The following is a 15,408-nucleotide window of genomic DNA, read 5'->3' as shown; positions in this document are numbered from 1 at the left end:
CAGATGCTAGCTTACTTTGCCCTCTGTTGTGTTTTAATAAACTAAACAGTAAAGCACCGTAATAACTGCATGATACATTCAGGATTTGGAAACATGGTGTGGATGAATTAGGCAAGTGGTGTTGAGAGCTTGCATTGATGGAAACGTGCTGTATCTGCTAGACAAATTCCAGTAGCCTCTAGCCACGTGGGGCTGTGAAACTCTGAAAATGAGATTAATGCAACTGAAACACTGAATGTTTAATTTTTAAAAACATTTTAATTGACCTTACTTGAAATAGCCACAGGTGGCTAGTGGCTGTTGGATTTGAGGGTAAAGAAGCATGGCAGAGAAGGCAGGTGGGACAGCCTCCCAGCTGCGCAGAGGTCTGTCTGTCACTGCCACCAGCAGGAAGACTTCTGCATCCTAATCCTCAGCCTCCTTATGCTGTGGGCGAGGTCCCTGCTGTTGCAGACCCCACTAAATTCGCAGTCCCTGAAGGTACCTGTTGTGCTTCTGTGAGCTCCCTCCAGTACTCTGGGTGGGGACATGTCTTGCTCGGAGAGAGATCAAAGGAGAGCTAAGAGAGGGAAAGAGATGGAAAGTTAAATATTGAAGGAAGGTGTTGGCCTTTTTTTACACAGCACAGGGAAGACTAGTATGTGGAGGGAGCACTTACATTTGGTAAATGTTCTTACACGGATCAGCCACCTGAACCTGTGTGGGATATTTTTATTACCTACATTTTACATTTCTATTGTCTGTATTATTTACAGTAACTATGTTTGACATCTACATATTGCTATGTTTTTAGAAGCAGAGGTTTATTCTCACCTCTTTCCTGAAGCCCATGTTTTATAAAACTGACATGTTGTCTAGTCTAGAAGGGAAGGCCCGGCCGGGTGTGGTGGCACATGCCTGTAATCCCAGCTACTCGGGAGCTGAGGCAGGAGAATCGCTTGAACCCAGAAGGCAGAGGTTGCGGTGATGAGATAGCGCCATTACACTCCAGCCTGGGCAGCAAGAGAGAAACTCCATCTCAAAAAAAAAAAAAAAAAAGGCAACCCACTGTGCTGGGAATGCTTGAGAGTCTGAGGAGAGAAAACGGTGGGTGGTGGGATTTGGAACCTCTGTCACAGCATTACTTCCTGTGCTTTTCTGTCTTCACAGCTATTATTGTAGGACATACTGATAATAGCTCAGTAAATTTTCTTAAATTGATGAGAACAAGAACAGTCTTTTTGAGCATTGGTTAACAGTTATTAAGGAATGAATTAAAAATTGTTGAAAAACAGGGAGAAGACCAAGTCAGCATGAATTTTGAGTGCTCTGTGTTTTGAACATGAGATTTTTCCTAATACTTGTGACTCGCTGATTCTCCTGACTATGACTTTCTCCAGCCACGACTTAGCAGCCACAGAGCGGAAAGCAGTGCTCATGAAGGTGGAGACACCCAGAGACTGGAGGAGAGGTGGGACCAGGGAGTCCTGGGTCTGAGGTGCTGCCCGCAGGGCTGAAAGGCGTGCCTGCCAGCAGACACAGTTGGGAGCCAGAGCGTGCTGTGGTCTCAGTGTGTTTCCCCAGATCATCTGTTATTACAGATGATCACCAATTGGATGGTATTAAAAGGTGGGCCTTGGAGGTGGTTAGGTCATGAGGATGGAGCCCTCGTGAATGGGATCAGCACGCTTGTAACAGCCGTGAGGGAGCCGTTTTGCCCCTTTCCCCCGTGAGGATGCAATAAGGGACCACCTGCGGGTGCCTTGGTCTTAGGCTTCCAGCCTCCAGAGCTGTGGGCAGTGCATTTCTGTTGTTGATAAATGACCCAGTCTGCGGTGTTCTGTTCCCAGCAGGGGTGGACTGAGGCCGTGTGCTCATCAGAGGGACGGCAGAGCAGAAGCAGTGTCCCCATGAGTTTCAGGCCAGGACCCTAGTCCCGGGCTCCGTCCACCTTTGTGTTGGATGCTGATGTCTCCCCCCCGCCCCCCCCCTTTTTTTTTTGGCATTCCTCAGTCATTTTGGTCAAGTACCTGCTCTGGGAACTTCCTGAGGAGCGAGTGCATGCCAGGCAGTTAATCCATGTGAGCGCTCACGGTTGACTCAGATAGAGACAGGTAGAAGAAGCGATTTCCGCCCCCATTTCAAGGGGTGCTCCAGTGTTTCTGGGCTCTGGTGCTGAGGAGGCCCATGCTTTTCCTCATTCTTGGTGTGAACAGGTGTTCCTCACTCAGAGCTCTTTGCATCCTGGTTTCTGGGCTTCTGAATGACTCTGCTGTTGTCTGGGGCCTCGGTTTTCTTTTGACCTCATGCCAGTGCTTGTGGACACCTTCGATCTTGTGCCTTACACTCTTTCTGTTTAGTTGTGTGATGATTTCTTTGATTGACTTATGCTTATATTTTTGGTTTTCTGTATCAGCAACTTTTATTCTGATGTGGAATGACTATAATACTTCCTTTTTCCCCTTTGCTCCTTTATTCCCCCCTCCTTTTTAGGCAAATGTATTTGTCGTCCTTTCATGCCTTCTTATAATTAAGGTTGGTACACTGAACACGCTTTGGAAGTGCTGTCCGAGAGTTGGGACTGGCAGACTCATGTTTTCTGGAGGAATCTCTGGTGTTCATGTTTTTGGTCACTGTTTCTCTGCCTCCCATTCCCTGGGTAGGAGGACGTGATCCTTCTGGTAATAGTGTGGGTATCTGGGGAGCAAAGACCGCCTGGGGTGCAGGGAAGGTGGTGGGAGTTCACGTGGGCCTCCTGTTTTCAGCACACGGGCCCCTGCTCCGGGTTGTTGCCGGTGTCCTCCGGAAACTCTGAGGCCCGGAGAGGTGAGCGCGTACCCCGTTAGCACACCCCCCACTGAGGGCCCGGAGAGGTGAGCGCGTACCCCGTTAGCACACCCCCCACTGAGGGCCCGGAGAGGTGAGCGCATACCCCATTAGCACACCCCCCACTGAGGCGGCACCACCGGGGGCCCTGATGCCTGAAACTTGTGCTGACTCGTCACCCCTCAGGCAGCTTCCAGTGCTGATTCTGGTTGTCTCTTCCTCATTCTTTTTGTTTTTGTGAGTTTATACTTCTTGGAAAAGCCTATTAACTGTCAGGATGCTGTGGATCTGGGGAGGAGAGGCACCTGATAGGTGGGCTCGCTTTCCAGTCTCTAACATGAAGGGAAAGGCGGTTTTTGTATTTTTTGTTAGTCTTGATGCTGCTGCTTTGGTAGAAAACCTCACAGACTGAATAACCACATTCAATAATTCTCCTTACTTTATGCAAAGCTAAAGGCTCTGTGACATCTGTTTTTCTCACTGCCCAAAGAACTTGGGCCTGAGGGTTGGTCGGGATGCTGTGCGCAGTCCTGGCAGTCTGAACACTGCCGGAGAGGACCTGGCAGCAGAGCTGCTTTCTGGGCACCGCTTCTCCCTGCTAGACTCAAGGCAGCAACATGTGTGTGCTGGGATCGGGGCCTCTTGTTTTCACAGATAGGTGCAGAGGGAGGTTCTCCTTACTCAGAGTGTTATATGTCTGTCAGTTCGCAGTTGTCCTGTCTGTAAAACTGATGACTCTTTCCCCTTGTGTTGCATTTCTCCAGGTTGCCTGAAGCTCAGCAGAGAGTTGGAGGCTGCTTTTTAAACCTGATGCCACAGATGAAAACCCTGTACCTCACGTATTGTGCCAATCACCCTTCTGCAGTGAACGTCCTCACGGAACACAGGTTCGCTCGCTAGGCACCTGGGCAGCGGGAGGGTGGATGGCTCTGTGTCTTTCAAATAGTGCATGAAATAGGATGATGCTAATAGTCCCTTGGTTATCAAAGGATATGAATTTTAATTACCCCTCAAAATTACTGCTTGAGAAGTACTGGTAAGAAGTCTTTGAAATGATGGTATTTCTGTAAAAAGACAAATCTCTTTTGATGTCTTCCCTGCAGCCTGAAGCCCTTTGGTTAATAGGTTGAAGGGGTCGGTAAGTGTCCTGGGGTGTAGCCACAAGCTTAGTCAAGGGTCCTGGAATCATGTTTCTCTCCGTTCTTAAAACTGGAAGTACATGAACCCGAGTTACATCAGCTGTAAGAAAAAGTATCCCATTTCAGATTAATATTAGGTTTTATACACAAAACATTACATTGGAGACCATTAGCTTTTCAACCTGAAACTAAAAACAAGTGCAACAGAGAATGCACAAATGTTCTGCTTATTTTGTGAGGCAAGACAGTGTCTGCTTCCTGCGAATTGGAGGAAGATGTTTCTCAGCTGTTTCAGTTATTGAGGAGGCTCTTGGTTGTTAGTGTTAAGAATTGGTTTGTTTGAGGATTGGCTTGGAGGAGACCACACCGGGGCTTAGAGGGCTTAGAGGCTCACTTTCTGCTTCTAAAAGAGACCAAAGATTTGTATCAATGTTTTACAAAACATTTCATAATTTCTTTTGAAAACAGGAATTCACATATTTTCAAAACCATAAATGGAAAAAGTATTGTTTTAGTAGCATGAAGATAAATGCCATTTTCTTTCTAACTTAAATATTTAACTTCAGCCTAACCGAACATTTCAACTTAAAGCCTCTTCAGTGAACAGGTGTTGGTTGCCTCTTTAGAAGCACATTTGGGGCCGAGGTGTGGCACTGCGTGGGTGGCCTAGGACAGCTCAGACATGGCAGCACAGCGGACTCGGCTCTGGCTGCTCCCTGCAGGCTCTGTAGCCTTGGGCAGATTTCCTCCTGTCTCTGGGTTTCAGCTTCCTTTCCTGAAGGAACCCACTCACAGGGATGTTATAAGCGTTCAGCTAAAACTATCAGCAGGTCAGCTCAGGGTGAACACGCCAGACGCTCAGTGAATGTTTTGTTGTCTTCTATTGTATTTTTTTTTTTGTTTAAAGACCCTGGATAGTTATTGTTTCCTGGGTGTGCTCAAATATAAAAAGATTAAGATTTGTTTGGGCCGGGCGCGGTGGCTCAAGCCTGTAATCCCAGCACTTTGGGAGGCCGAGACGGGCGGATCATGAGGTCAGGAGATCGAGACCATCCTGGCTAACACGGTGAAACCCCGTCTCTACTAAAAAAAAAAAACTAGCCGGGCGAGGTGGCGGGCGCCTGTAGTCCCAGCTACTCGGGAGGCTGAGGCAGGAGAATGGCGTAAACCCGGGAGGCGGAGCGTGCAGTGAGCTGAGATCCGGCCACTGCACTCCAGCCTGGGCGACAGAGTGAGACTCCGTCTCAACAAAAAAAAAAAAAAAAAAAAAAAGATTTGTTTGAACTTCCTATTTGTTACTAAAGCATCTGCAGCCCAGAAAGGAAGTAGCAGCCTTGAACAATACAGGGAAAGGAAAGGAAGTTAGAACTCACAGCAGTCGCAGAAAAGGAAAACCCAAAGAAACCTCCCTCTGCACGTCCTGTTTGGGAGTGTGGGCTGTGTCCACAGCACCTCCAAGCATCCAGCGTGTTTCCAGTTATGCACTATGCCCCTACCCCTGGGAATTTATAGATTGAATGAGATTTCCAGAAAGCACAATGCAAGTGTTAAATGTGTATCTCTGGAAGTTCTTCAAGAATTATTGTGTGCCCTCCTGAGGTCCCTGCGCCATGAGAGTTCCCCCTCTGTTGGCTACACATTCCTCCCTACCCCAAAGAGCACGGCAATGAATTGGGGTCGGGCTTCCCTGTGCCAAGGCTCCTTCCTACTTCCTGCCTTTGTGCTGGGATTCTTTCTTGTTCCTCTTGCCGGCTTTTCCATGTGTGTGACGGTCTTTGAGCTGCCACGCCTGTGGGTAGACTAATTTGCTCATGCCGTGGTGTAATTTTTGAGGATTGGTTCAAGTGTGGTGGGTTGAAGTTTAAAGTCTTATTTGCATCTTCACCATCCTTGTGTTACTTGGGTTTAAGTTGTAAGTGTGAGCCCTGCGAGTACAGAATGCCAGCTCTGAGCGTTTTAGCAGCTCTGACCTTCCATGGTGTCCAGTGATGGAGGCAACACTTGTCCATGGCCAGCTATTTTGAATGAACTATGGGTGCCATAATTTAGTCTGTGAAAACGAATTTTTTTCCCCCAGCAGTTTGTTCTTCTGTGCTTGGCTCTGTGCTTGCGTGTGTTTTGTGGCTGCCGTCAGCCCACAGTTCGGTGTCAGTGAGGACTGAAGAGACTGCTATGTACGAGGCTGCAGGCATCAGCAGAAGTGAAGCTGAAGGAGCCGTCTTTGGTCAGGGTAGCTGTAACTAGCTGTCCGTCTTACCGTGGCACTCCTTTTTTTTTTTTTTTTTTTTAACTTCAAACTGAAACTAAAATGATCCACAAATACTTATAAAATTTCATTTCCTTTTTAACTGTGTTTGTTCTGGCATTGTAAGAGTGTCTTGTGGATATTAAAAGGAGTTTTGCTTACACACATTTCACTTTTTTGGCTTCAGGGCTTTTTTTAAGGGAGTGGTGATGAGGGTAACTCTGTTTAGTTTTGTTAATTTTTCTCTGCTGTACCATAGTTAGGAAATTTCACAGGTAACCCTGAAATACAAATAATGACCTGAATGGATTTTTCCTTGATTCTTATTTTGGTGGAAAAGGTCCTTATGTGGATTACATTTAAAGGAGTTGAAATATATTTTTAGTATCATAAAATTTGATTTTCATGGAACCACCTGATAAATTATCCAACACCTAGAGAATTGTTGGTAAAATATAAATTGCTCCTGTCTGAAGCCCTCATGTCACTCTATTCATGCTTTAGGAATGGATAGAGTGAGTAGTGGAAAGGGGAGCACTTCTAAGTAAACTGGGCAGAGGGGAGGGACGTGTGTGCAGAACAGACTGCCCATGGTCAGAGGGGCCGGCTGTGCCATCCACATAGTGAGGGTCCGCCTTGGGTGCAGAGCATCAGCCGTTCTGCCGGCAGTGATGGCTTGGGCAGTAGCCTTCATGCAGGCTGCCCTCTGTTTCGCTTGCAGAATTGTAGGTCTGCCCCGCCTAGAGTGATGTTTGGGGCATTGATGTCTGTGAGTGCCTACCCTGGTGCCCAGCATGGTGAGCGGTCCCGAGGCTCCTCTGTCCTTGTGGTCCTTCTGTCCACAGAGTGCTCACTGTTGCCCCAGCTGAGAAGGGGGCGGGGGACAGTGGTTGTAGTGGCTGCAGCGGAGGGGGAGTCTGTCCTGGACCTTCCTCAGTTCCCCACCCATCTCCCCGGGTAAGGTAGATACTGAGGAAAGAAGGCAGAGGACGTGTCCATGTTTAGAAATGACAGGAATACATGCGGTGTGCTCACGGGCTTACGTCAGTGCAGCCTGCACAGTGAGCAGGACACCTTGCTGTGCAGGTGCTACCCACAGCAGGCCCCTGAAGTTGGCACTGCACTTTATTTCAGTAACCTCCAGCCTGGGATTGTCTCAAGGAAATGATCTTTGGAAAGCACAAAGTGTTATAGACAACAGATGTTGAGTTGTCTGTTGCCCACAGAAGTGCACGTGCTGTCGTGCGTGTGCGCGCTCTCTCACAAAAGACACACACCACATACCCACACTCAGAAGTACTCTGACAGTTTCTGTGCTACTAATTTTTAAAACAGTATCAACATGATGGACAGCCTTACAGAAATAATTATGAAGCTTTATATATGGAGTTGATAAAATGTTTCTCGTCTTATTTTTTTATAAGTGGATATATGCAACATTACCCTTTTTTATAATTTGCTTTAGTGTTGATAATACCTGTTAAGTGTGTATATGTATTTGTTCATTGAAAGTATTTCTTGTTGGCAAGGACAGACAGAGGTGCTGCACCCACATTGTTACTCTTTTTACACAGCATAGGACCGCACCCTGGCCTTGGTTAATGAGACCACCCTGGTTTTGTAGGAAGCATTTAGACGTGAGTGGCCTTCTCGGAAGGTCTCATGTCTTAGGAAGTAGAAGGCTAGTTTCCTAGTGACCGTTTGGTTTTCAGCATGGTGTTTGAATTGGTTTCATTGGGGGACATTTTCCCTAGCTGCCTTGGCAGGGGATCCACATGGAATAAGGAGGGTAAGAAGCGGGAAGGGCTGGCACCACCCTGGCTCTCAGTCCTCCTCATGGGAAGCTATGTTTAGGTTGAACTCCCTGAAACTGTTACTATTCACTGTTTGTGGACTCAGTTTCCTCTGGGTGAACCTAAACACTGTCTGTCTGTTCCCGAGGAGCTCTTGATGGATCTGGTGTCCCCTAGACCTCTGGCAGTGGCCGGCTTGGCTGGGGTGGTGCAGTGGGAGGCTCCTGTGAGACCAGAACCGGAAATTGGCTTGTTTCTCAGTTTTGCTGTTAGGATTTTCATATTTATTTTAGGATATCGTTTACATAATGAGGATATAAAAGTATCTTTTCCTTTTAAGGGAAAACTTCCAGACTAGGAAAATTTGTTCCTAGGATGAGTGTGCCATGGGTATCATTTGAACCCAGCTCTGCTGACTAGAGACCCCTGTCTTCTAGGATGGGGCGTGGTGACGGGGAGGCGGGGGGGGGGTCACCTGGGTCTCCTGGATGGGATGTGGTGACTGAGAAGTCACCCTGGTCTCCTGGACCTGGCATTGGCTGCCAGCGCTGGTGCTGCCTCCCCTCCTTTCTGTGGGCTGCACACTGTCAGATGTGTGGACTGATGGCACATGCAGCGTGAGGGACAGCAGACCTGGGTCCTGGCAGAGACCTCAGAGATCACCAGTGAAGGGGTGTCGCGGTCAGGTGACTGTCAGCCTTAACAGATGTGTGGGTGAAGAGCCAGACCCCTCAGAATCCTGCGCGTGTCCTCTGCCACAGGTGTGGGAACTCTGAGGACAAAGGTGACGCACATGAGGACTCGCTGTAGGGAAAGCTAGGTGAGGCACCATGAAGGGAATGGTGAAAGAGGAACACGGGAAGATCTAAAACTTTCTAACTCCTTAATTTTGGGATATGCACTCAGTTTCTTTGTCCACACACAGGGACCCCTTCCTTCCTTACGTGTTGGGAGGATTGAATGTAACAATGCTTTTGAAGTTCTAAAGCATAAATCAGCATTCGCTGTCTGCATGCAGGGACCCCTTGCTTCCTCATGTATTGTGAGGATTAAACGTAGCAAAGCTTTTGAAGTTCTGAAGCCTAAATCAACGTTTGCTCTCTTCTGCTGCTGCTTCTCCCACTCCTCACCCCAAGAGCCATTGCTTACTCCCAGGCTGAGTGCTGGCAGCACATAGGTGGGGCCTGCTTGCTGGACGAACTCACCTGTGGGAATGACCGCCATCGGCTTGCTCTAGCTCTTTACCGGAGCAGCTCAGTCCTTGTTCTTACCGCCTTGAGACCCTGAGATTATTGGACTCCATTCTGGCTCTGAGTGTGCGCGTTTCCATTGGACATGTCTGCATGGCACTGATGTGCCAGAGGGCCTCGGCGTCAGTGGGATCTCATGGAGACCCACACATCCTGTGCTGTGTGTAGTTACTCTTGCTCATATGAGAACAGGAACAGGACCCCTCAGGGATGGGAATCCCCTTTGGCATTTCCAGATAAGCAGCGCAGATTTGGGATAAAAGCTGGAGCCTTCCAGATGTTAAAAGCAACACTCATGTTTCATAAATTCTGGCTGTTGCTCATGGAGATCAGAGAGCCACCATTGTCTCTCACTGCTAACCACACGTGTCTCCCTTGCCACTTGCTGCCCAGTGAGGAGTTGGGGGAGTTCATGGAGACCAAAGGTGCCAGCAGCCCTGGGATTCTCGTGCTGACCACGGGCCTGAGCAAACCCTTCATGCGCCTGGATAAATACCCTACGCTGCTCAAAGAGCTCGAGAGACACATGGAGGTACTGCGCTTTCATTCTCTTACTCGGAGTCCTTACCAAGGGTTAGTGGCATGGTCAGACTTAACTGTGAAAGAAAGTATTATTCATGATTTATTTTAGAAGCCGGAACCAACAGAGTTGACAGAGTTTTTACTTAGTGGATTGTCAAAATGATTTTGTTAAATATTATGTTTTTCTCCTTACTCCAGCTCTATTAAAAAACATTTACCGCTTATCTCTCTTTTACCCACTGCTGCTGATTGAAAAGTTTCCAAAAGCTGAAACATGAGAACTGATTTTCAGATAATGTTGAGATGTCTTATCTGGATCATCAGCTACAAACAATGTGTGCATAAGTTATAGGGTAATACTGTACTGATCATTTAATGAATGATAATGCTCTTTTAATTTTGAATAACAGGTTGCAGCCTAGCAGAAATTTGGGTTAAAGTTACTCTCTTGGCTTGAGTTGGCAAATCTTTTCTATAAGGGGGCAGACTGTAGGGTCTTCATCACAGCTACACGGCCCTGCCGTTCTAGATACTGCATGTGAGCCGTGGCAGTGTCCCAGTAAGACTTGATTGATGAAGCAGTCTTGGCTTCCCCACCCCTGCTGCTCCTGACTGTTCTCTTTCAACGTATGTTTCCCCTAAGTCTGATGGCTTCGTGATTTTCTGAAAGACTGACACTTTAATGCTGACGGAAAAAGGGAATATTAAGGGTTGAAAAGTATTAGAAAAGTTTCAAGCTGGTCTGTAGAAAGTACCCTTTTAAGAAAAGCTTTTCCTTATGAAAGCTAATTGTATGTTTCTTTTACTCAAAGGATTATCATACAGATAGACAAGATATTCAAAAATCTATGGCTGCCTTCAAAAACCTTTCTGTAAGTGATTAAGCATATTGTTTTTTCCCCCCAGACATTATTGTGACAAATGAATGTAAAAGAATTATCAACTGAAAAAGTCAAATGATTAAAAAATGACTTGTGCTGACATGAAAGAAAAACAGAGTCGGCCTTCTATGGCTGGTAAACTCCTTTTAGTGGACTATGATGGAATAATTACTTAAAATTTTTAAAATCACAGTATAATTGATGTTAGATCTACTTCAAAATTATGTAAAACTTTTTTACCCTTCATTCATGTTGTCTTTAATGATGTATTGCAAAACAGAACAATGGTGGTTCCATTTTCTCTGCTGTTGTGTTGTCTTACCAACTGCATTTTTGAAATATATGCCTTATTTTATAGCACAAGTTATACTTTGTTTCTTCTCTTCAGTCTTCTATATTGGCAAACACTAACAAAACCAGAATGAAAATACAGTTTTGTCCTGTCCACATTTCTTTTTCATACAAGTGGCAAAATCTGTTATATTTTTCTAAAGTAATACTTAGTATTCCAGAGCAGTTGTGTGCATTGATTCTTTTGACTTGATTTCATACTTTCAAGCAAATACTTTCAATTCCGTATAATTAAGCAGATCATTCAATAGATTGTCTGAAGAAGTAAGACATAAAGCAATAATTATCTTAAGGACGATGCAAAGCAATGTGGCCAGAACTTAAGATTCTGGAAGTTTCTGTCTGTTAACAGTGTTGTTCTGTGTCTGTCAGGCCCAATGTCAAGAAGTCCGGAAAAGGAAAGAACTTGAGCTGCAGATCCTGACGGAAGCCATCCGGAACTGGGAGGGCGATGACATTAAAACTCTGGGCAACGTCACTTACATGTCCCAGGTCCTGATCCAGTGTGCTGGAAGCGAGGTACTGTTGCCCACATGTATGCACCAGGGTTTCTGTCCCACTCTTAGGAGCTCGTAACAGAAGATTTTAAAGGCATCTCAGGCAATGAAAAACATCTAATAGAAGCTCTATCTTATAATTTGTGAGCTACTTTTTTTTCTTGACACAGGAGAGAGGCTTATGGCATGTTAGAGAGGCTTAGAGCTGAGTGTGGACTTATTGACCAGTTTGATCCAGCTGAAGTCAGTGTGGCCTGAAACCCACGTGAACTGCAGGATAGCGTGGAGAAAGACTTGCAGGAGTCCCATGCACACATCTGCACGGAGCTGTATGCGCTTATCTGGCCAGCAACTCTGTACCAAGGCTCGCTCTCACAGGGACCTGCCGCTCTCAGTGCTTTCAGGTCCTTATACTTTCCTGTGGAAGTATGCTAGCTGACGACATGTGCTTACAGGAGTCACGGTTTTCTTACGGGTTTGGTGTGAGAGATCAACTCAGATTTTTGGGACATACCCACCCACACAGTGAAAATTGAGCAGTTTGTTTCATGATTCACATTGACATACATTCAGTGGGTCACTAAACAGGCACCTCTTTTTGAATTTTATTCTACCTCTGCAAAAATAACATGATCAAAACATGCTAAATGACTCATTTTTGAACACGAGACTCTAAGGAGAAAAAGAAAACTAAAACTTGAAACTTTTACAGTGTGTTTTCCTTTCCACCTATAAAATACCACCCCATCTACATAGTCCTGTAGTTTGGGTACCATAAGAAACCATGATTATAAAAACCTCACATCTTTTCAGAAGCAGTTTCTTTTTGAATCATGCTCTTTTAAACTTTAATCTGTGGAAACATTTCCCAAAGTGTATTCTTTATAATATTAGATCTACACCACTCTGGTGGGTGTTACTCCAAAATGCTTCAGAGTGGTTCTGATCACGACTGAACGTGATTAGTGGAAAGATTGTTTATGACAGAGCTCCTCAGAGACTTGGCTCTCAGTGTTCCCAAAGTATGTTGTGAGTCTTCAAGAGAGGACTATAGCAAGTCGGTCTCAGTGGCTTCTTTAAAGTATGCAAGACTCTTTTCAAGGTGATTTGCGTAAGCCTAATGTTCTGAGGAATATACTTGGGGAAACTAATTCCTAGGACTGATTACAATTTTGGGGGCCGTAGTTTAAATGTCAACATGTGAAAAGGACTGTCTGGCATTTTTTTGTCTCTTTTTGGATTCTTAGGAACTTTTTTCTTTCACTTGTCGTCTCTTTGGCTTTTATCTTACTGAAGCAAGTGATTTTTAATACATAAGTAATACTTTTAAGTCTGATGTAAACCAGGTGATGTTTATGGGGTGGATGAAAACAACACTGAGTTGACATTTGGGAGGTTTGGGAAGTGCCAGGAATTATTAATAGACCAAAATTGATTTTAACATTTTCTCCTATCCTTTCTTTAGCTTAAAGACTTCACCTGTTCCCCTGACCCCACTAAAATGTATAGGTTCTCTCCTTTTTCTCTGAACCAGAAAAAGAAAATTTTAGCTTCCCTGAAAATAATCACAGAGCTGAACTCCTTAACCAGATATATTTTCAAGATGTTACACAGGCTAATTGTGACTGCAGGATCTTTTAATCATTCAGTTTAGTTTCTTACCTTTTGTTTTTTGAAGAATTTAGAAATCCTTCTCTTTACCTATATGTCAAAGCTCTCTCTTAATCATATATTAAGACTTAATACAGAATTTATCATAATTGTTTCCATTTAATTTACCTGATAAAACTTGACAGAAATACCTAAATGAGAAAGGCCATGTGACGTTGCATAGGGTCTAGTATAAATAAGTATTTGTGCTCACATTTGTAAGTAGATGTTTTTTAAGAAATGTTTTGGGTTTCTTTTTCTGTATTAGGAAAAGAATGAAAGATATCTTCTGCTCTTCCCAAATGTTTTGCTAATGTTGTCTGCCAGTCCTAGGATGAGTGGCTTTATCTATCAGGTAAAACGCAATCTAAATTTATATTTTATTGTGGATCTGAGGATAATTTCAGGCTGGCTTTGAATTTTGTGTTAAATATTACATGTATCTGTGTATGTGCTGTGTGTGTAGTGCTGTATGTTCCGATATGGATGCACAGCTCCTGTTGATGTTTCGTTGTGACCATGCAAGCATATCCTATGTCAATTTTAAAAAAGGAAAGAAGTGTAAATGTAGAACAACCTCATAAGGACACAGATGACTGTGGCACAGGTCAGTCTCTGTCATTGCCTTCTGTCATTTCATGCAAAATACCTTGCTACTCCTTGCTGTAGTTTTGTTCTGTGAAATGGGTTCAGCTAGGGCTTGTGGGTTAGTGGGGTAGTGTAGACTAAGGTCTTGTGTCAGTGGCACAGCACTGCCCAAATGCATCAGCAGATAGAAAGTGATGTAAGTGTGTAAGTAGCAGTGTGTGATCGTTGAACCTTTTTAATTTTTGTTTTCCTGCTTTTCTTGGAGCAAATGTGACAGCGGATTTGAGAAGGAGGTGCAGGGGTGAGCAGGGCCTTTTCTGTTACGACAGTGGTTGATAGTGGTGGTATGTGAAGGAGCTGGTATTTTTGCTGTCTAGTAGGTGCACTTGGCAGGTTTCGTTCTTTTTTTTCTGTGAAGTTGTAGAGGCTCATATCCTTCCCATCAACTTTCTGAGGACTGGCCAGTTACCACATAACCACTGCAGCAGAAGCCACCACTTTGTGTTCCCTGGGTTGCGTTTCACTGTAGCATGTGTTGTTTTGTGTTGTCTCAGCAAGGGCGTTAGAGAACCCTAGGCAGACACTGTGCCTTCACAGAGGCTTTGTCGACCACCCAGAGAGGACTTGTCATCATACGCTTACTCTAAAACGGGTGCTTTCGAATTGATGAATCACATATATAGGAAAAGACTCAGGAAAATAAGGCTGTAGATTGTAAGGCCACTGCTGAAGAGAGGTGATCTGTGGCTAAGGTGGTGCCCACTAGAGTTTTCCAATAAACTAGCAGCTACTTCTTTGTTAATGACCTTGATAAACCTAAATCTCTGTCCTTTCTGGTCAGCACTATCTGGCTTCCTATTTTATATCCCCAGAGTCTCATCCCAGTGGCTGGAGACAGGAGCCTTCTCCAGCCTAAGGGAGAAGAGGTTGCCACTCGTGGCAGGCTTGAGTCTCTGCCTGTGAGGCTGGTGCTCACACTGGCTTTACCCTTGATGTGCTGACAGACTGCCGGGGCTCATCTCAACGATAGGATTCTATTTTTCCGTTCTTAGCACAGTGGTGACCCATGGTCTCTGTATCATCAGTATCCGTTTCTACCATTAGAGCACTGGCTTTAGGGGATGCTAAAAAGTGTTCGATCCAGCCACAGCCACAGTGTTCTGTACACCGATGTTCTGATGGGCTAGGTTAAACACAGTTGTGCAGTTTCATTTTCTGTAGCACTCACAGCTGTTAAAGTACTTATATGCATTATGAATCTTGGAAAGGAGTTCATGGTGTGTAGCATTTTAAAAATACGCTTGGCCACAGAAGTGTCCAGCAGTCTCCTCTTCCACCTGCCGTGCTTTAGGATGAGATTTCTCCACCTGGGCACTGCTGACGTTTTGGACTGGATCATTCATGCCCCGGGGCTGAGGACTCAGACTGTCCTGGGTACTGTAGGGTATCAGCAGCCTCTCTGGCCCTTACTTGCTGGATGTCTGAGCCCCTGTCAGGTTGTGGCACTGCCTGCCACCCATTCTCTGTGGAAGCACGTTCCCCACACCCGTTGAGCAGCACTCCCACTGGAGGTGCTTATGCAGAATCCCGCTCTGCAGCTGATGGAGTGCTCCCCAGGCAGCACGACCCAGATGCCACAGCCTCTTCCTGAGGACTTGGTAGGCCACCGGGTACCGTGGTTTCTGTC

The 15,408-nt window shown here is 45.4% G+C and overlaps 1 protein-coding gene across 23 annotated transcripts in view; it reads left to right on the top strand.

Moving 5' to 3' along the window:
• The window catches only part of ARHGEF7 (Rho guanine nucleotide exchange factor 7), a 181,657-nt gene that overhangs the window by 140,400 nt on the left and 25,849 nt on the right, over nucleotides 1-15,408 (top strand). For all 23 annotated transcript variants that reach the window (XR_004428955.1, XM_033177221.1, XM_033177224.1 and 20 more), the window contains 5 exons: nucleotides 3,570-3,692; nucleotides 9,626-9,764; nucleotides 10,567-10,626; nucleotides 11,359-11,505; nucleotides 13,402-13,488. Coding sequence is in view for 22 of the 23 variants with exons in the window: in XM_033177221.1 (XP_033033112.1) it covers nucleotides 3,570-3,692; nucleotides 9,626-9,764; nucleotides 10,567-10,626; nucleotides 11,359-11,505; nucleotides 13,402-13,488 (556 nt within the window). In the remaining variant the exon portion in view is untranslated. The remainder of the gene's footprint in view (nucleotides 1-3,569; nucleotides 3,693-9,625; nucleotides 9,765-10,566; nucleotides 10,627-11,358; nucleotides 11,506-13,401; nucleotides 13,489-15,408) is intronic.

The sequence above is a fragment of the Trachypithecus francoisi genome, unplaced genomic scaffold (assembly GCF_009764315.1).
Source record: "Trachypithecus francoisi isolate TF-2019V2 unplaced genomic scaffold, Tfra_2.0 Lachesis_group18, whole genome shotgun sequence".
Taxonomy (NCBI): domain Eukaryota; kingdom Metazoa; phylum Chordata; class Mammalia; order Primates; family Cercopithecidae; genus Trachypithecus; species Trachypithecus francoisi.
This window is presented reverse-complemented; position numbering and strand designations above follow the sequence as displayed.